Below are 22,289 nucleotides of genomic sequence, written 5' to 3' on the forward strand. Positions count from 1 at the left end.
ATTTTCACTAAGTTGGTTGACATATTGAAAGAAGAGTCTTAGAATAATTGTATAGTCATTCAATTCCCCTAGGTAAGGTACCCTAATAAATAGTAGACTTTTGAATTCTGGTGAAGGAGCTAGCCTTTCAAAGCTGGACTTGGTAACAGCTAAATCTGAAAGTTTGCCAAGAATACACAAACAAGCATTCAGACTAAGCCTTAGTGACAGTTCTTAGTGACAGAGGAGAAGTTGGGGAGGGAGGGAGGCAGGAGGAAATGAGTTAATCTTCATCTCTCTGGGTTTTTAGGACTTCATATCTAAATCAGGTTTCACTCCAAATGAGCAACTGAAAGGAAACTGGTTCTTCATTTTGTGGGAGCATGAAATGTAACTAGATACTGTTTCACAAATGCTTCGTCTTTATCTATAGACAAGTGCCAAATTAATTTCATGCTCACATCGTGTGCCAACTAGAGATCTCAGGGAGGCTTTAAGATGATTTAAGGCATCCAAGTGTATTAAACAGCAGAGTGATGAGTGATCACAGGATTTACAGACCCACACTGATAACCGTCCTGTAGATTATTTAATGAACTCTGTATCTCATTTGGTACCATTTACCTTAAGTGCCTTAAATTCATCTATGAAATGATGTTCAGAACTGAGAACAGATTCAGGAATTTGTTATAATTGTCCACAAGCATTATTTCTAATATCTTGATTTGAATGTTTAATATTGTCTGTCCTCAATAGGTCATGCTCAATTAATAGTCAATTCAATTTTAAAACAAATCTTGGTCACATAGTAAACTAAGGTTTAGGTGTCTTGATTGCATTCTAAATTATTTAGAAATATGGATCTTGCCTATCTTTATCAATAATTGACACTGTACATGCATGTATCCTACATGTTACAATGACAAATATTCTACATCAAATAAATTACTCATAAGAGATTTAAAGCCACAATGAACCAAATCTATCCTAAAGACATCAAATCATGCTTCTGCTCTCTGATTTAAGACTTTTAGTTTCCAAAGCTGCTTCAAAACATAAGGTCTCTGTTCATCAGAATGTAACTTTGTTTGACAGCAAGAAAGGCTCACATGTTGTCCTGAAGCTGAGAAAGCTCTCAGTAGTCTACTGGGTAACAGGCAAGTGTTTCATTGCAAATCATGCCCCAGGCAGATGTCTACAAACTTCATTCTTTCATACACAGTCTTTGCAATGAGAGTAGCATTTCCTATGAGAGACTAGAGTTTTGTCTTTGGTTTTAGCCACCAGCAAGAGAGGTATAGGAAACTCAATCAGTAATCACTGGTTAATGAAAATGGCATTTATAATTAAAAAGGGATTAAATTATAATACCCTTGTGTACATGCATGTATGTGGTGCATCTGACTGTTTCTTTGGAATGTTAATTAAAAGAACCTTGAACTTGATTCTCTAACCACATAGGACTCTGCAGTTATACCCCTTGCTTCCCCAAATACTCTCCATTAGGGTACCCATACCCTGTTAAACCCTTGGAAGAGGTACAAGATGCATGTCAATCTCTGCCTATCACATGTGTTGTCCTCTCCAGTAAACTAAGCTTCTCCATGTTGGCCTGTCAAGAAATAGGAAGACAGGATGCTTCTTCCAAAACAGACCAAAGTGGGATTCTGTGAAGAGGTGGAGTCACCTACACACAAAAAAGCAGAGTCTTTGGCAATGAAACAGCACTAAAGTATGGTCTATTCTCTGGGCATCCCTAATCATCATACTGAAGTGAGCATCTTTCCCATCTAAGGATATAGAACTGAAATTTCCATACCAGAATACAAAAAATTTTTAGTCTACAAATTATTTTTGACGAAATACATGGTTTTCTTGACAAGTGACAGGGGCAAATAAAAAGTCAAGACACAAATTATGACACTTTTAAGCCATTATTTGTCTTTAATAAAAGGTAACTATTAGGATATATTTTATCACTGTTGGGAAATACTCTAGTTGATAATTTTTCTTGAGACATTCAAATTTCTCAAGTTATATCCAATCCAAATTACTAAAAGTAAAACAAATCCAGAAGATAAGAATAGGATGACATTGTTGCCCATAACATATATTTACTTGTCACTTGATAAAAATTTCCTTAAACTAGATAATACATATGTAAGAAAGGGGAGAAATGAAGAAAATGAGATGAAATTGGTTTTTTTCCCTTTTATTGATGTTATCCCAAACATATGTCCCCTAAATATGAGATGCTGACTAGGGTAGTGTCTCAAGTGTGTCCTGTTCTGGATGCCAGACTTTCACCCTTTCTGGATTGCGTGGTCACATATGATCCTGACACATCCCTCCTCATTCTTACCAGAGACCTGGTGTGGCACTTCCTACAACATAGTGTCGTGTCTCAAAAACTACATTAGGATCTCGGTAAAAATCCTATCCCTGTCTATAAACTAGATAATGCAGTTGCCTATCGAAAGCACTTTTCATCAACAGTCTCCTAATACTATAATAAAATGTATCCTTAGAGGTTATTAGTCTTTAATGGGAAATTGGAGAGAAAATTAAGAAAAAAATTAAGTTGTGATGATTAGACTAGGAAAGATTAGGTTAGACAACCTGGTGAATTAAAAAAAAATGTTTGTTAAATCTTGAGGAGCTACAATGACATTTATAAAATTTATTTAAAGCTGGTAGAATCTTAATATAGTAAGCACTCTTGTGTGTGTACATTTTCCAAAGAGTCATTCAGCGTTCAAAGTCTATTACAGATTAAGATATGTTTCTCGGTCTATCCTTTTTTCGTAGAATTTGTCTACATATTAATTTTAAATAAAAGAAAGGAAATTATTTTAAAAGTGATAGAAATTTGTAACTGAGTTTAGGAATTTGTCCTTCTATGATGTGACATTCATAAACCCTATTCATCTGAAAGGGGCTTTTAAGTATTTCCATTCTATATATTCTTTTGGTCAATGATTTGTGTACCTTCAGTCAGGAAAGGAAGGGCCACCACTTCTAAGATATTTGCTTTAAGTTATTTTTCAAGCAACGATGATGGAATTGCTGGAGACTGCTAGCTACCCAGAATGTGAGAACTAGGGTGCTTGGGTTATAGGTTGCTGCCCTAGGAACACTATCGTATTTCTCTCTGTGTGAGTTTAACTGAGACATATAAAGAAGCAAACAGCAAGGGTAGTAGCCTACATGTCAAGTTTTAGTACAGTTGAGCTCAATAAACCCAGAAGACTGGAAGCTCAAAGAAACTCCAGGATAGGGGAAATAATTCTAATTGATGGAGACTGACAATGATTGACATTGGTCAAAATGTCACATCACAATTTTATTAAAGTAATGATACCATGGACTTACCTCCTACACAGTTATCTTTTATTAATAGAAAAGAAGCCACCTTAAAAAATTTAGGGATATTTTTAAATTGAAAAAAAATCATTTTCAAGAACGGTATTCATAATGTGCCAGAAGTTGTGAGCAGTAGGAGTTTTCTCCACAAGGTCTAAAAACTTATCAAATCATTTAGATTAAAACATATTTATTATATTCTGTTATTTTACTCCATCCATGTGGAAATTAGTTAAGTTCTCTTGTTGAAAAAAAATTGAAGACAAAAAATAGCTTCTTTAGCTTATTTAAAACATATGGGTGATAAGTATTTGGTAATTGCATGCATTTTTTGTATGTATTGTATTTTAATTAAGCTCACATGATAATCATTCTTGAGTTGAGGTGTAGAGGAATAAAACAAATCACATATTTTTAAGAACACGCCTAGCAAAACCAGTGTTTTCATTATTTTCCTCTACTATTTAATAGAAATAATCACATCAACCATGGTTCCTTATCAACTTTATTTCAACAGGGCTTTGGCCTTGATACGAAAACTTGCTAACAAAACTGTTGATTTGAAGTGTCAGCTTTCTTGCTAGGAAGTGTCAATGTCTAATAATATTTCTTTCTCCCCCGCAGTAGAACACCCTGACAAAATGGCTAATGACCAAGGTATGGTGGCTCAATCTGTCATCCTTTCTCTCCTTGAATCAATTCTATCTGTTAGGAATGTCAGTCATTATTTTGTATTCCTTTTATCACCTGGGCCATACACCTGATGAAGCAGACACTGGCGTGATAATTAATCTTGTTAATGAAGTTCTGTTTGGCTGAAGCTGCAGGTCTGTTGGGGAAGATGTAAATTTTCTTGAGAGGAAATTGTTTTGTCTCTATTCTGAAGGACCAATTAAAATGTCAAGCTTCTTTGTATGAAATAAATTTTTAGTCTCTGTCTGCACTTCTGAATAATTCACATTAAGTATAATTAAGCTCAGCATAATTTTCAAGCTGCTCTTACACCCTTTCATGAGCTATGGATTAAAGTTCTGTAGCTCTACAGAGAAAAACCATAAATCATGTGAGCTTTTTCTCTACGGTAAAGCTTCATTTAATAAATAAAAACAAAGTTAGGACAACTTTCTTAGAGCATTACTATTGTTCTTTTTGAAGTCAGAAAGCTTTCATTCCATGAATCAGATGCTGGTTTGATTCAGAGTATTTTATTCTCCTTCCATTCTTTTGCTAAAAGCTGATTCATGTAGAGAAACAGGCATGGTTTTTACACAAAGGAAAATGGAGATAAATAAGAGTTATCCATCAATTCCCAGGTAGATATGAATTTGCTATTACCATGATTTTCAGACTGATAAATTAGGATTCCATTATTTTTACCCCAAAGGTAATTAGTAGAATTCTAGAGGAGAACAAGAATAGTTTATGTGTTGTATTTTCTTTAGCATGTTATATTCTTTAAAGAAAGGGGGAGTTTAGAAGTTTTTGCAACTGGTTGTCAGTGATGTTAGTATTTGCTGGCTTAGAGTCTACAGTTTGTATATTCTGTGTCTTGCTTTGGATGTCTACTGTCAGCAGAACCTGCATGCAGGCATCATGTCTCAGAAGGCACCATCTCGTAAGATTGGAGGAAAACATTCTTTCGACAAGAATGCTTTTTAATGTTTGCGTATTGAGCATCTGAATGTTAACATTAACATAAGATTGTCCACATAGTAGTATTTTATTTCATGATTCGGTCTTCAGGTTTCTCTCTTCTGAGTCTTCCCACCATGCCTCTGCTTCAGAGAACATGGCTCTGGACATTACACACATGGAGGAATAAAAATGAAGCAATATATAAAAATGTCTACCCAGAGTTAACATTTCCGTTAATCACCTAAACTTACTTCTGCTTATTTCCACTTAAAATATTTTTGAAAGATCAATATCTACTAAATGGTAATATTTGTAAACTACTAATGATGAACACTGATCAGTTAGCATACATTTACTCAGGTAAATTAAATATTAGTGCTGGCCAGATCCAAAGCTGGAATAATTGATTAGCAGAAGCGGTTTTATAAAATAAATAGGCAGATAGTTCCTAATTTTTGAAATTATATTTAGAAAAATAGAAAACACACCAAAATTTAAAAAAAAAATTTAATGTTTATATTTGAGAGAGAGAGAGAACAAGTGGGGGAGGAGCAGAGAGAGAGGGAGATACAGAATCCAAAGCAGGCTTCAGGCTCTGAGCTGTCAGCACAGAGCCTGATGCGGTGCTCAAACTCACGAGCCTAGCCATGAGATATGACCTAAGCCGAAGTTGGACGCTTAACCGGCTGAGCCACCCAGGCGCCCTCCAAAAAATTTTTAAGTAAGTGAACCAGATGAAAACTTACATTGTTAGAAACTTAGGTGATGACATGCCTAAGTTTTCTAATAAATGGATTTTGCTGTTATTTTTCACTTAACTGCTTTGTTTAATATTCTTATTTTAATTTTTTTAACGTTTATTTGTTTTTGAGACAGAGAGAGACATAGCATGAATGGGGGAGGGTCAGAGAGAGAGGGAGACACAGAATCTGAAACAGGCTCCAAGCTCTGAGCTGTCAGCACAGAGCCCGACGTGGGGCTTGAGCTCATGGATCGCGAGATCATGACCTGAGCCGAAGTCGGACGCTTAACCAACTGAGCCACCCAGGCACCCCTGTTTAATATTATTGTAAGCTACCAAAAAATATTTTGTAAACTGGTCCTTTTATAAAAGAAAACAGAATAAATGATTCCCCAGTGTCTCTGACTACATACTTTCCATGGATTTTTCTCAGATTGTCATATCAATAATGAAATCAAATCCATTATCAGGGGAAAAAAGGAATTCCCAAGAATTATTGCCAGTGGTTGAGTCTATTAACATATTTGGGCACCTGTTCTTTTTCTTCATCTAATGCTACTTAGAAAGATTCTGCCACATATTATGCTACTTGATGCCTTATTCAATCACAGCTGGTATAGAGTTGTTCAGACTGTTCTAAATTTTACATCAAACTCAAATCACTTGTAAAATTGAGAGGAACTGACAGCATATGATTTAGTGGTTATAAATAAGATCTTTAAATTCTTACAAAGAAAGCATATGAAATTTACTGGCCATCAAAATTTCTTTGTAAACAAAATTAGTCTTCTGAGTCCATGACCACATAGAAGAAAAATAACCAAGGTTGAAGATTCTTCAAAGATTGATGAAAGTAAGAGGAGAAAGCTGTTCTGAATCTTCCCACTCTCAGCACAAAGCACATCAGTTTAATATGTTTTATTGTGCCCACTGTCAGACCCACTTGTTCCTTCCCATAGTGAAGTGATGCCACAGTAACATCTATGGCAGGAGCTGAATTTCTGTTGAGAGGAAATTCAACACCTTGGGTCAGAGTTAACCTTACAAACATGAATCCTAAATGGAAAAGCATGGGGTCAAATTTGACTTATGAGAGAGAGAGTAAGAAAAGTTTTGATTTAGTTTAATGAAGTATCTTTGCAGACTTCTGTCACAGTTACTTTTTCTTGGAGTCTAATGTACGCCTTGCAGTGCATAAATGTGAAAACAAAAATTCAGTTATTTATTTGAATCAGCTGTGATTTGAGGAAAATATTTTCTTCTGAGTAATAGCAGTAGTTTGAAAATTAAATTTCAATTTACAATTTACATGGAACTCTTTTTTTTTAGCTTGTGTAGTTATAAAATGATTATATCTAGCATTTTCTTATCCCTCTAATCTAAGCCTACTCTGTAATTCCCCGTTTTTGCAGCCCCTTAACTCTTATTACACATCCTAATTTTTTCCTCTAGTCTCTGCCAAGCACAAGTGGCCAATAAGTTTGAAGGTAATCATGAGATTTTACAGATTAACCACAGAGTTTAATATTTAGGAAGGTCAGGTAGGATAGGGAAATTCTATGGGCTATGTGAAGTGAGTGCAGAGGGCATAGAAATGCTGTGATTTATTTTTTCCTTTTTTTATATTTCATATTTTTGTAAGAACCCTGTGAATGTGTTTGTGTGTATATGGACCATTGTGAGGGTAAAACGAACTCTCGTGAGGCTCTACCACCAGTCACTGTTCTGAGAATTTTCATTTAACCCTCCCTGCAATACTGTGAGATACAACTATTGTTCCCACTTTAGCAAGAAGAAGCTGAATCTCAGAGCTTAAGTGCTCGCCCATAGACACACAGCTAGTAAGTAGCAAGGCCATGATTCAAACCCTGTTCTTAACCACAGAGTATGTTCATCCTGCATATGTATATATTCACAACCCCACACCATGTGTTCAACATATGTCAATAAGGTTGCTGTATCTAAAGTTTGTGTATGGATATCTCGCCAATATCAGCCTCCCTTTCCCCATCTCTGTGAATAGTCCGCAAAGAACAAAGCATAAAGCAGCTTTCAGTCTGGGGTCATCTCGTCAGTGGGATGTCACAGCACTAACTATGTGATACTGACAGTCCTTTATCTCAGGAAACACAGGGATGGTACTAATTCCACCGTCTTAGCTCAGGCTGCTAATACCAAATGCAACAGACTGGGTGGATTAAACAACACAAATCTGTTTCACACAGTTCTGGAGGTTGGAAGTCCCAGATCAAGGTCCGGCAGTTTGGTTTCTGGTGAGAGCTCTCTTCCTGGCTTGCAGACAGGTGCCTGCTTGCCATGTCCTCTCAGGGCAGAGGGAGGGCCAGCTCTCTCCTGTCTCTTCCCAACAGAACAACAACGCCCTACCCTTGTGACCTCATTTAGCCTTAGTTGCTTCCATAAAGGTTAACGTTGGATGTTAGGAATTCAGCGTATGAATCTGGGGCACAGGGGTGGGGGGCACAATGAACTTCACAGCATCCACTTTCAAAAAGAAAGCTGTTCTTCCACTCCCACAGATTATCTCCCCAGTTTTTCAGAGGAGGAGGCAGAAGGCAGTTGTGGGCAGTATTGGACCCCAACACATTTCTCTCTGTCTCCCAGAGTGTAGCCTGTCCACTATAGGCTATTGCTCTGTGTATGAAAAATTTGGCTCTTTGATTTTCTGTAATGAGCTTAAACCATTTAGAGCTTCTCCTGGAAACATTTATAAAAGCCTCTGCTTGGGGTTGCAATGGAGGGTAGCTGTAACTATAAAATATGACCAATTCTCAGAAGCGATTATCAGATCAAACTTCTAATCTTAAAGGGTTGTTTTTACATCCTCATATTTGTTTAACCCCCAAATATTGTTCTCCACCTTGAGGTGTCTATGTGTAAAAAGTGGTCATTCTTAGCATGACTACAAATGCTTACAATGTCATGTGTGTTTCCCTGTCTGCCCGTTGGGGCATTTTGAGGTGCTAGGGCCATGTCACAGTACATTAAAGAGAGTAGGACTCTTCATGAAATGATCTGTGTCATTGCTGAGATGAATCAGGAAGAAAATGCTTGCTTTGAGCACTCTCAAGTGTCTTTTCACTCTCCGTAGCCTGCAGAGAGGTGATCTAAAACACCACATCTACAAAGGAGGCGGAAATTCATAGGCCAGTTTATAAATCCAGGTGCTGAGTACTGCCCTCCCACCAGGAGGGAGAATTATTCTCCTCTGAATTGTGGTAATGGCAGATAAAGCTCTGGCTTTCCCATCAGCACTTAGTGTGTGCTCCAAGAATGGGATCAGATACCTCAAATTCTAGTGCCATCTTGTCACTGTGACCTCCTGTGTGACTGTGGGCATGTGACTGACATCTCTCAGCATCCTCACCTGCGAAATGATGACTTTAGCCCAAATTATCTTTTATTTTCTTTCATGATTTCAGATGATTGAACTTAAAGATTGGTATTGGGATAAAATACCCAAGCATAGCATCTTCACACAGTGTACCACTTCACATTCTTCTAAATTCACATTTAGAAGAATGATTGATACCAGTAGGTATCTGTGCACTGTCCATGTACTATCATATTTTATCCTCATAACATTCCAGATGTAGAAAATGAGACACCGAGATGCTAAAACTTGCCTGAAAACACTCACAGTAGGTAAGTGGTTAGGCTAAGATATATACCCAGGTTAACTAAATCTAGAGTCTCTGCTCTTAACCACTGTATCATTTCTGGAAATGCAGTGCATTAATTGGTTCCTACTCTGTTATCCAAAAAGTGAAGCCTAAATGGCATCACCATACATTCACCTAGTTGAAAGTTCTTTGTCTTTCCTCAGTAGGGTATTCAGGCAAAGTACTTAACACTACACCTGCCATTTTACACCTCAGTAGGTTTAATATCATGAATAAACAGAACATTGATTGTTTCCAATTTCAAGGAAGTAGGGTTTTCAAGGCAGTCTAGTCAAGCTTGGAATTTAGTTAATGTAATCCAGACTTTGCAGGGTTTGGATTACAGCAGCCAGGGTGCCGTTTAAAAAATTGAAGCCTTTAGCACCTTTTGATGGGAGCTATTTAATTGAAAATTATAACCTCTTTTTACCTTATTATTGTGTGTAGTTTCAACTACTTTATTATTCAATTGCTTGCTACACCCTCTTGAAAGAGCTATTCTCACCTGTGCTTTTCTCAGGTCCAAATTTTGCAATTCTAGAAATTATGATTCTGGTGTAAAAGTAGGGGTGAGAAATGAGTAGTGAGCTTTTGATAAAGTGTTGAGGTGCTTCTCATGTTCCCAGCAAGCAGTCAAGTAGCTGCCTAAAAACCTCTCAAGAGCTTTTATGTTTCAGTAGGTAACTCCAAAAGAAAACACATACTCAGTACTCTTAAGAATTGATGTGATTCATGGCATAATTCTAAGTTTCTCAGACCCAAAAGATAGACCTGTTTGTTAACAAGCCCTCAAAACGATTTCTTAAACAAGTTCTTCTTTGCTATAGACAGTAGCCAAATACCAGGCTCCTGGCTTCATTTTTTGCCCACTTCTGTTAGTCCTGGACTCTGCCTCCTCAATTCTCTTCCCAAAACTCAGATGGCTCACTGATGCTTATGAAATAAAGTCAGTTCTTTGACATCCAGACTCTGGCTGCCTGACACCAGCTGCCCTTTTCTAGCTTCACAACTAGTACATCCCTCCACATATGCCACAGCCAATTAGCAAAAATGCACAAATCACTCTGGGAAAGGTGCATTTTTCCAACTCTGTTTGCTAACTGGTACCATCCTCTTACCTTTAGCAAGACTTGCTCCTTTCTCTAGCGAGTCAGGTCCTCATCCTTTTTCTTTTTTTTTTAGCAAAGGAATTTAGGTTTATTAGGTATCTTTTCATACTTGATAGTTATTGTCCATTGAAAGATTTTTTTTTAATTTTATTTTTAAATTTACATCCAAATTAGTTAGCATATAGTGCAACAATGATTTCAGGAGTAGATTCCTTAATACCCCTTACCCATTTAGCCCATCCCTCCCCCACACCTCCTCCAGTAACCTTCTGTTTGTTCTCCATATTTATGAATGTCTTATGCTTTGTCCCCTTCTCTGTTTTTATATTATTTTTGTTTCCCTTCGCTTATGTTCATCTGTTTTGTCTCTTAAAGTCCTCATATGAGTGAAGTCATATGACATTTGTCTTTCTCTGACTAATTTCACTTAGCCTAATACCCTCCAGTTCCATCCACATAGTTGCAAATGGCAAGATTTCATTGTTTTTGATTGTCGAGTAATACTCCATTGTATATATATACCACATCTTTATCCATTCATCCGTCAGTGGACATTTGAGTTCTTTCCATACTTTGGCTATTCTTGATAGCACTGCTATAAACATTGGGGTGCATGTACCCCTTCAAAACAGCACACCTGTATCCCTTGGATAAATACCTAGTAGTGCAATTGCTGGGTCTTAGGGTAGTTCTATTTTTAGTTTTTTGAGGAACTTCCATACTGTTTTCCAGAGTGGCTGCACCAGCTTGCATTCCCACCAACAATGCAAAAGAGATCCTCTTTCTCTGCATCCTCGCCAACATCTGTCATTGCCTGAGTTGTTCATGTTAGCCATTCTGACAGGTGTAAGGTCGTGTCTCATGGTGGTTTTGATTTGTATTTCCCTGATGATGAGTGATGTTGAGCATTTTTTCATGTGTCAGTTTGCCATCTGGATGTCTTCTTTGGAGAAGGGTCTAATCATGTCTTTTGCCCATTTCTTCCCTGGATTATCTGTATTGTGGGTGTTGAGTTTGATAAGTTCTTTACAGATTTTGAATACTAACCCTTTATTTGCTATATCATTTGTAAATATTTTCTCCCATTGTCTGTTGCCTTTTAGTTTTGCTGATTGTTTCCTTCGCTGTGCAGAAGCTTTTTATTTTGATGAGGTCCTAGTAGTTCATTTTTGTTTTTGTTTCCCTTGCCTCCAGAGATGTGTTGAGTAAGAAGTTGTTGCAGCCAAGATCAAAGAGGTTTTGCCTGCTTTCTCCTCCAGGGTTTTGATGGCTTCCTGTCTTACATTTAGGTCTTTCATCCATTTTGAGTTTATTTCTGTGTATGGTGTAAGAAAGTGGTCCAGCTTCATTCTTCTGCATGTCGCTGTCCAGTTTTCCCAGCACCACTTGCTGAAGAGACTGTCTTTATTCCATTGGATATTCTTTCCCGCTTTGTCAAAGATTAGTTGGCCATATGTTTTTAGGTCCATTTTGGGGTTTGTATTCCATTCCATTGATCTGAATGTCTGTTCTTGTGCCAGTACCATACTGTCTTGATGATTACAGCTTTGTAGTATAGTTTGAAGTCCAGGATTGTGATGCCTCCTGCTTTGGTTTTCTTTTTCAAGATTGCTTTGGCTATTCGGGGTCTTTTCTGGTTGCATACAAATTTTAGGATTATTTGTTCAAGGTCTGTGAAGAATGCTGGTGTTATTTTGATAGGGATTGCATTGAATATGTAGATTGCTTTGGGTAGTATTGACATTTTAACAGTATTTGTTCTTCCTATTTAGGAGCATGGAATCTTTTCCCATTGTTTTGTGTGTGTCTTCTTCAATTTCTTTCAGAAGATTTCAATAGTTTTCAGTGTATAGATTTTTCCACCTCTTTGGTTAGATTTTTTCCTAGGTATTTTATGGTTTTTGGTGCAACTATAAATGGGATTGATTCCTTGATTTCTCTTTCTGTTGCTTCATTGTTGGTGTATAGGGATGCAAACGATTTTTGTGCGTTGATTTTATATCCTACAACTTTGCTGAATTCATGAATCAGTTCTAGGAGTTTTTTGGTGGAATCTTTAGGGTTTTCCATATAGAGTATCATGTCACCTGTGAAGAGTGAAAGTTTGACCTCCTCCTGGACAATTCGGATGCCTTTTATTTCTTTGTGCTATCTGATTGCAGAGGCTAAGACTTCCAATACAATGTTGAATAACAGTGGTGAAAGTGGACGTCCCTGTCTTGTTTCTGACCTTAGGGGGAAAGCTCTCATTTTTTCCCCAATGAGGATGATATTAGCTTTGGGTTGTTCATATATGGCTTTTATGATTTCGAGGTATGGTCCTTCTATCCCTACTTTCTTGAGGGTTTTTATCAAGAAAGGATGCCATATGTTGTCAAATGCTTTCTCTGCATCTATTGAGAGTATCATATGGTTCTTATCCTTTTTTTTATTGATGTGATGAATCACGTTAATTGTTTTGCAGATATTGAACAAGCCCTGTGTACCAGGTATAAATCCCACTTGGTCGTGGTGAATAATTTTTTTAATGTATTGTTGGATCTGGTGGGCTAATATCTTGTTGAGGGTTTTTGCATCCATGTTCATCAGGGAAATTGGTCTATAGTTCTCCTTTTTAGTAGGGTCTCTGTCTGGTTTTGGAATCAAGGTAATGCTGGCTTCATAGAAAGAGTTCAGAAGTTTTCCTTTCATTTCTATTTTTTGGAACAGCTTCAAGAGAATAGGTGCTAACTCTTCCTTATGTGTTTGGTAGAATTCCCCTGGAAAGCCATCTGGCACTGGACTCTTGTTTTTTGGGAGATTTTTGATTACTAATTTGATTTCCTTACTGGTTATGGGTCTGTTCAAATTCTTTATTTCTTCCTGTTTCAGTTTTGGTAGTGTATATGTTTCTAGGAATTTGTCCATTTCTTCTAGAATGCCCATTTTATTGGCATATAATTGCTCATAATATTCTCTTATTATTGTTTTTATTTCTGCTGTGTTGGTTGTGATCTCTCCTCTTTCCTTCTTGGTTTTATTTATTTGGGTCCTTTCCTTTTTCTTTTTGATCAAACTGGCTGGTTGTTTATCAATTTTGTTAATTCTTTCAAAGAACCAGCTTCTGGTTTAATTAATCTGTTCTACTGTTGTTTTTTTGTTTTTTTGTTTTTTTTTTTTTGGTTTCGATAGCATTAATTTCTACTCTAATCTTTATTATTTCCTGTCTTATGCTGTTTTTGGGTTTTATTTGCTGTTCTTTTTCCAACTCTTTAAGGCATAAGGTTAGGTTTTGTATCTGAGATCTTTCTTCCTTCTTTAGGAAGGCCTGGATTGCTGTATACTTTCCTCTTACGACCACCTTTGCTGCGTCCCAGAGGTTTTGGGTTGTGGTATTATCATTTTCATTGGCTTCTATATACTTTTAATTTCCTCTTTCACTTCTTAGTTAGACCATTCATTCTTTAGTAGGATGTTCTTCAGTCTCCAAGTATTTGTTACCTTTCCAAATTTTTTCTTGTGGTTGATTTTGAGTTTCATAGCATTGTGGTCTCGAAAATATGCATGGTATGATCTCAATCTTTTTGTACTTGCTGAGGGCTGATTTGTGTCCCAGTATGTGGTCTATTCTGGAGAACGTTCCATGTGCACTGGAGAAGAATCTATATTCCACTGCTTTAGGATGAAATGTTCTGAATATACTGTTAAGTCCATCTGGTCCAGTGTGTCATTCAAAGCCATTGTTTCCTTGTTGATTTTTTTATTAGATTATCTGTCCATTGCTGTGAGTGAGGTGTTGAAGTCTCCTAGTATTATGGTATTACTACCGATGAGTTTCTTAATGTTTCTGATTAATTGATTTATATATTTGGGTGCTTCCACATTTGGCACATAAATGTTTACAGTTGTTAGGTCTTCTTGGTGGATAGACCCCTTAATTTTGGAATAATGCCCTTTTGCATCTCTTGATACAGTCTTTATTTTAAAGTCTAGATTGTCTGATATAAGTGTGGCTACTCCGGCTTTCTTCTGTTGACCATTAGCATGATAGATGGTTTCCATCCCCTTACTTTCAATCTGAAGGAGTCTTTACCTCTAAAGTGGGTCTCTTGTAAACAGCATATAGATGGATGTTGTTTTCTTATCCATTCTGTTACCCTATGTCTTTTGATTGGAGCATTGAGTCCTTAGATGTTTAGAGTGAGTACTGAAAGATATGAATTTATTGCCATTATGTTGCTTGTAGAGTTGGAGTATCTGGTGGTGTTCTCTGGTCCTTTCTAATCTTTGTTGCTTTTGGTATTTATTTATTTATTTATTTATTTATTTATTTATTTATTTATATTTTCATCTTTTCTCCCCTTAGAGAGTCCACCTTAAAATTTCTTGCAGGGCTGGTTTAGTGGTCACAAACTCCTTTAATTTTTGTTTGTCTAGGAAACTTTTTATCTCTCCTTCTATTTTGAATGACAGCCTTGCTAGGTAGAGAATTCTTGCCTGCATATTTTTCTGATTCAACATTGAATATCTCCTGCCACTCCTTTCTGTCCTGCCAAGTTTCTGTGGATAGGTCTGCTACAAACCTGATTTGTCTTCCCTTGTAGGTTAGGAACTTTTCTTTCCCTTGCTGCTTTCATGATTCTCTCCTTGCCTGAGTATTTTGTGAATTTGACTATGATGCGCCTTGTTGATGGTCGGTTTTTGTTGAATCTAACAGGGGTCCTCTGTGCTTCTTGGATTTTGATGGCTGTGTCTTTCCCCAGCTTAGGAAAATTTTCCACTATGATTTGCTCACATAATCCTTCTACCCCTATGTCTCTCTCTTCCTCTTCTGGAACCCTATGATTCTGATGTTGTTCCTTTTTTAATGAGTCACTGATTTCTCTAATTTTTAGACCATGCTCTTTTGCCTTAATCTCCCTCTTTTTTTTCTGCTTCGTTATTCTCCATAAGTTTGCCCTCTATGTTGCTGATTCTCTGTTCTGCCTCATCCATCCTTGCCGCTGCGGCATCCATTCATGATTGCAGCTCAGTTATAGTATTTTTTTTTTCATTATGACTAGTTTTTACTTCTTTTATCTCCGCATAAAGCAATTCTATTTTCAACTCCAGCTAGTATTCTTATTATTGTGATTCTAAATTCTGGTTCAGACATCTTGCTTGTATCTGTGTTGGTTAAGTCCCTGGCTGTCGTTTCTTCCTGCTCTTTTTTTGGGGGTGAATCCCTTTGTTTTATTATTTTGAAGGGATAAAAGGAATTAATGAGGTATAAATAAAATTAAAAACAATTAAAATTTAAAACAATTAAAATTTAAAAAATGTTAAAATTAAAAAATTAAACACACACACACACAAAATTGAATAAATGATGCTAGATCCTAGGTGTGTTTTGGTCTGGGTGTTGAAAGTGGCTTGACAGATTAGAGAAAAAAGGGGAAAGAAGAGAAAAAAAGGAAATCATTTGAAAATTTGAAAAAATGAATACACTGAAGTAGACTAAAATGAAATGATTAAAGTAAACTATAATTTGAAAAAAATTTACACAAAAGTAACATATAGTAGAAAAAATTAAAGTATTTTAATAAAAATTAATAATAAAAATGAATTTTTTCTCTTTCTATATTCAAGAAAAAGAAAAGAAATGAAAAAGAAAAAAAATAAATCATTTGAAAATTTGAAAAAATGAATACACAGAAGTAGACTAAAATAAAATGATGGAAGCAAAATAGAATTTGAAAAAATTTACACAAAAGTAGAAAATATAGTAAAAAATTAAAAATATTTTAATAAAAATTGAAAATAAAAATTATTTTTTCTCTTTCTGTACTCAAGAAAAAGAAATTAAAAAGAAAAAAGTAAAAAGAAAAAGAAAATTGGATATTTGGAACTGCTAACAGACTGAAATACAACTGAAATTACTTCAGTTTTCCCCTAGAAGTAAGACTATGAAGTGCTTTATAGTCCATAGACAAAGCAGGCGGTGAGACTTCTGTTCTAGAAGAGCGAGGTTTGCCCAGTTCGGCGGGGCTTAGTGTAATGGCTCTGTTCTGCACTAGATGGCGCTGCTAGCCTACTGGGGTGTATTGTTGTGGCATTTGTAGGTGCCTATGCACATACACTGGAGCAGTGAAAATGGCATCACCCAGCTACGCAGTCTCTAGTATCCGAACTCTGTTCTCCCTGATCAGCAATCGTGCACCCATCCTTTGTCTTCAGCCTTCGTCCACTCCCCACTTCCACACTGTCTGCGACCGAGTCCCAGGTAGTACCCCTCTCCTGAGCTTTGTCTCAGATGTAGCTGTTTTCCCCGACTCCTTACTTCTGAAGGACTGCCGCTTTGACCCATTCCACCCCTCTGTGGAGGGTCTCACCAAGCAATGGTCGAATGCTGGCCGCACCCAGGAAAGTTCATGTCACTGTGCTGCTGCCGATGCCCAGAGACTGCAGCCAGGTGCCAGCCCGCACCTGAAAAAGTTCGTGATAGTGTAGCAGCAGCATTTCAGGGATTATGGAAAATCACAACACACATCTGGCACCAGGCTTCACCCTCAAGGACCTTGTTCCAGCACCAGTGAATGCAGCCATTCTCTGGGGTCTGCTTGGCCCAGGCTGCCTCACAGCCTCTACCAAATGTCCTTCCAGCAGTGGAACCACCTCTCCCTGTGTGGCCTGAGAATCTGCTGGACCCCACTCTGCTCCTGGGGATTCGCCCTTCCCACCAGAGCACCGCCAGTTATCGAGTTGTGGAGTTGCAAACTGTGCGCTCCCCCTGTTTATAGTCTTAATGGAATTTAAACCCTCTTCTTTCTCCTTTCTCCCTTTTTAGTTCAGTCCCTGCAGCTGTTTCCAATTTTCCACCTTCTCCCCAGCTGCTTCTGTGGGGAGGGGTGCTTTTCCCATATTCTCCCCACCATCTCCGTCCTCTCTCTACACGCAAAAACACCTCCCTGCCCGTCATGGCTTCTCACTCCCTAAGTTCACCTCTCTGTGCCACATACCTGCTGAATTCTGTGGTTCAGGTTGTGCAGATTGTTATGTTAATCCTCAGATCAGTTTTCTAGGTGTGCAGGATGGTTTAGTGTTGGTCTGGCTGTATTTCACGGACAGAAGACACACAAAAAACTTCCATGGTAGGTCCTCATCTTTTAAGACTCCCATTGCAATTCTGCTTTTCTTCCAAGAAGACATTCCCACCTTTCTAGGCTTTGGTTCTTCTGCATGTCCATCACACCCAACTTATCCCTTGCCCTGTTCTGCATTTCTTATAGTTTTCTATTTATATTCCCATCCTCTGGGCCAGGTTGTAAACTCCTTGATGGCAGAAGACTGGTCTGATTGACACTCTTCATCCCCACCTCCCATTCTCTATCATGTTAGAGTTGCCTGGAAAGTGTCTATTGAACTGACTTATGACACACATCTTTAGGGAAACAGTCACAGAATAATCTGGAAAGAAAGACTTTACCATCTGATCAAAAGTATAGTTTGGAGACCCAAATAATACTCAAGGCTGTGGGTAATTAGTGTATGTTACTGATCTTGGGGAAGATGAAAACATTGTGAAAATATTTTTCCAATAAGACAAAAATATCTTTAATATTCATCTATGAAGTTAAAGCCAAACAGGAAAACAACACATTCTTTCTGATTTAGGAAATGGTGGTTACATTTGTAGATGATTCTGACCTCCTGTGCACTTGTCTTGATCTCTACCCTACCTGTCATTTCTTGTTAGCAGAAAATTTGTTTTTCTTGCATTTCCCCTGCTGCTTGTAATTCTGAGTATAGAAAGGAGAAAAATAAAAACTAATGGGTGTTGATGAGTTTTTGAAATTTCAAACGTGCAGTATGATAAGGACTGGACTCACTTTTGACAGCTTGCTGGTAACTATGTTCCTAGCACTGTGCTGGGTGTGGTGAAGCATAAGAAAGGAATACAGTTCCATGAGTCAGTTTTTAAGAAGCATGAAATATAGTTAGGAAGGGTATGTAAATACTCCCAGCCCAACATGAAAAATATGAAATGTGAAATCAAGTGGTACCATCTTGTGGGGTGCCTGAGTGGCTCAGTCTGTTAAGCATCCGGCTTCAGCTCAGGCTATGATCTCACGGTTTGCAAGTTTGAGCCCTGCACCGGGCTCTGTGCTGACAGCTCAGAGCCTGGAGCCTGCTTCGGATTCTGTGTTTCCCTCTCTCTCTGCCCCAAAACCCCCCCCTCAAAAAAAAAAAGATAAGAAAGAAACATTTAAAAAAGTGGTATCATCTTGTATGTATATCATATGATAGGGTTTTAGATCAGAAATCACTATCTATAGTAGCAGAAAAGACTCCTTAAACCCAAGATTGAACTTTTAATATATGAGTAGAACTTGATTTGACACAAATGATTGCAGAGGGAAAGATTACTTGAACCTTTATTTAGAGAAATCCTAGAATGGGAGTATCAGGATGCCAAGAAGCTGCTCAAAGAATGAGGATTGCAAGCCACATTCAAGGGACAGTTAGGGAACCATTATGCAGAATAGTGCACAATGGGGGGGAGAGAGAGAGAGAGAAATTGGTGAGGATTTTGCTCTTTCTCTGCGTTCTAACACAGTAGTTCTCTGGCTTTCCTATTTTTCTACACACCAAGTATCTACTGTCTACACTGTCCACTGAAGATCAGCATGCTAGCTTGTATGCAGATCCCTGCAAACCCCATTCACTCTTGCCTGCTGATGCCAATTATTTCTTTCTTGGGGAGAGGGGTGTGAGACCATGGGGCAGGAAAGGAAAGGAAGACATGGAATGGGAATAGGAACAGGCATAGGAGTAGGAGTAGGAATAGGGCCTAAGTATCCCTCATGTTTGAAGAGTTTCCCTAGCCTTATTTGTCCACTTCTGCTATGTGTTTTCTGAACTGTCACCTTTACTGGCCCCATTGCTCAGCATGGTTACAAATTGGACTATTTCCTTTGTCTTCCTAAGTCTGTGGTATTCTGTGTGTCCTATTGAAAATGGAGCTACCGCCTCAAGTCACACTCCCACATCTAAACTTTCACACTCACACACCAGGATCAACTCTGAGAGATGCTCTAATTTCTGTCCAACTCTCTCTCCCATCCTTCCTTTAATTCACCTACTAATGGTAAAATCGTCGTCAGAGTCAAGCCTATTCAGCTGGTTAAAATGAGTATATTAGTTAGTCTTTCTCACCCACAGTTTACTCACCTATGAAATGGAGCTGATAATATCTGCCTTGTAGATTCATAATTAATATTATCCTCATGCTACTTATTACAACAGTCTCTTGTCATTTTTTCTTCACACTCAGCCACAATACTCTGTCTAAAATACATATTCAATTAAGTCACTTTTCTGCATGAAATATCTGTAATGGTCCCCTGTCTTCTGCAAGAGAAACTTTAGAGTGTTTGGTAGAACATATAGGGACTTTTATTATTTCGTGTCTTCCTGTCCTTCTAAGCTTACCCACCTCACTCTTTACCTGATCTACTCATCTTTTAATTCTCAACTCAGATGTCACCCTGAAAAGATTTCCATCATTTTACTAGGCATAGTCAATCATCCTATTTTTCCATTGTGGCACCTACTTATAATACTCTTAAAACTTTGAATATACAATGTAGTTTGTAATACTCCCTTAACATTTTCCCCCTCGCTAATTTATGAGCCTTTGCAGTAGTGACTTTATATCCCTAATACTTAAATAATGGGTCCATTCAATACAGTTGTTGACTAGATGAATGGAACATGGGCTGATACGTGAATGAAAAAAAGGTTGTGCCCCAACAGTGTCATTATTTATATATACTTGCACTGAAGTCAGTGTGATACTTATGTTCTAGTGTTTTCATACTGTAGTTGCAGCTTGCTAACATGCAGTCACTTGGAGAAGAAAGAGCTTCTATGCTCTTTTGTTACTTCTTGCACTGCTTGGTAACTTTCATTCAGACACAAACATATCTCACACTGCCTTTGGGATAAGCTTGTGGACCATCGAGGTAGGGACCATCGAGGTAGGGGAGAATTTCATGATCATTCAGTGGCTTTTAAGAACAGCTGCTCCTTTATAATCCACAAGAAATTCTTCCTCATTCTCCATGTTTTAGTCTGGTAAATGAGCTAGCTCTTGGGGAGATCTAGTCATCCAGGAGAGGGCCCATATTTAGAGGAACAGGAGGGTTTTTAGATTCCAATAAAGACAAGGCTGCATCTGAAAGTGTTGTCTTAGACCCATATACTGGCCATTAATGCAGATATACTACAGCAAGGATTCATACAAGGAGATTCTGGTGAGAGGAGAAAATCCCATAATCACCATATTATTAATATGTATGTATGTATTTTTTTTCTTTTCTTCTCATTGGCTGACATGTATCATCATGTTCAGAAATCCAGATACCAGTTAGTCTAGCATAGGGCTGTTTTACTCTGGTGCTGGCAAAAGAAAAAGAATGCAGTGTTTGTAATTTTTTTTCTACCTTAGAACATTTGTCAGGCAACTCTTCACCTGTCTGTTGCCAAACTGCAAAAGACTACACATATGCCTCAGGAATTTAGGACCCCAAATCACACTGAAATGTCAACCAAGAGCCATTTACTTAAATTGTTCATGTCTGTGATGACTATAATTTCTATTTTGTCCAGGAGTGTCCTGATTAATATGCAGATCCAGGAAAAATTGACAATAGCGCCCTCTTCCATCTTAAAGTGTCCTGATTTTCAAAATTATATGATCACCCAATTCATAATATTTGTATATAAAAAATAATCTTAGATTTTAGATTCACTTCTAAAGATTCTTTTAAAATGAATTTGCTTTTATTGTAGTCTACTCTGTTCATATTTTATTGCATATGATCAGAAATTGGAACTTCAAAAAAATAGTGCCTCTCCTAGTCAAGGAAAAGATGGACAATTGCATATTTGGTTCTCGTGCACTGTGTCTGACTCAGAATAGGTCATCAAATACATTCCCATTGCCACAAATTACTGCTCTTAGACTTGCCACAGCTCATAAATATAAGGAGATGTTTTGAAGGAAGGAAAGTAAGAAGGATTTGTTGAGCACCAAGTCTCAATATGTGGCAGGCATGTTAGCTTTCCTTACATCTGAAGTAGTAACATTCAATCAGGGAGCTTTCTTTCATGTTTACTTGCAAACAATGTGTTGATTAGTTCTTTTCCATTAATATATTTTTGAAATATCCTAGGCATGAGTTATGATTTCACTTCCTGGTTTTTAGATACCCTGATGCCTTTGTTCAAAGTCAGCAGTATTATCAACTGCATGATAAATTGATCTCTTAGACACTTTTCCAGCCTCTGAAAAATCATCTGCTTTAAAATAGATTTCCATATGATCTGTGTATTGGACTGTAACACTCTATTCAGGTGTCATTAATAGATATCCTTTATCCACTGGTATATAAGACACAAAATCAATTCAATTTCCATCATTATCACCAGAATTATTTTCAGAAAATCAACTCTAAGATCAAGAAGATACCTCAGTGCTCTGCATCCTTGGGAGGATGTGTATTAAACATTTGTTAGATGACCAATCTATTCATTCGATTTAGATTATGGGCCATATGTTTTTCTTCAAATTGATTGAATGGCATGGGTGCCATTCTGGAGGACTCTCTGTTGTCCTCACTCGGAGAAGGTAGATTAATGAATAGATCAGAACTACCACATCCAGTTTTCTCCATGTCCTCTGCAGATTAATTTTCCATTAACTCCTCTGTAAACTTAGAGACATCTACTCTGAAAAAAGCCAGACTCTAGAAATCCCAG

At 37.5% G+C, this 22,289-nt stretch overlaps 1 protein-coding gene across 2 annotated transcripts in view; it reads left to right on the forward strand.

The window, feature by feature from the left end:
- Positions 1-22,289, forward strand: part of DCC (DCC netrin 1 receptor) — a 1,134,523-nt gene that overhangs the window by 1,025,690 nt on the left and 86,544 nt on the right. For both annotated transcript variants that reach the window (XM_078435224.2, XM_078435225.2), the window contains exon 21: positions 3,967-3,999. In XM_078435224.2, the coding sequence (XP_078291350.1) occupies positions 3,967-3,999 (33 nt within the window). The remainder of the gene's footprint in view (positions 1-3,966; positions 4,000-22,289) is intronic.

Source organism: Panthera onca, chromosome D3 (genome assembly GCF_046562875.1).
Source record: "Panthera onca isolate mPanOnc1 chromosome D3, mPanOnc1 haplotype 2, whole genome shotgun sequence".
NCBI classification, from domain to species: Eukaryota; Metazoa; Chordata; class Mammalia; order Carnivora; family Felidae; genus Panthera; species Panthera onca.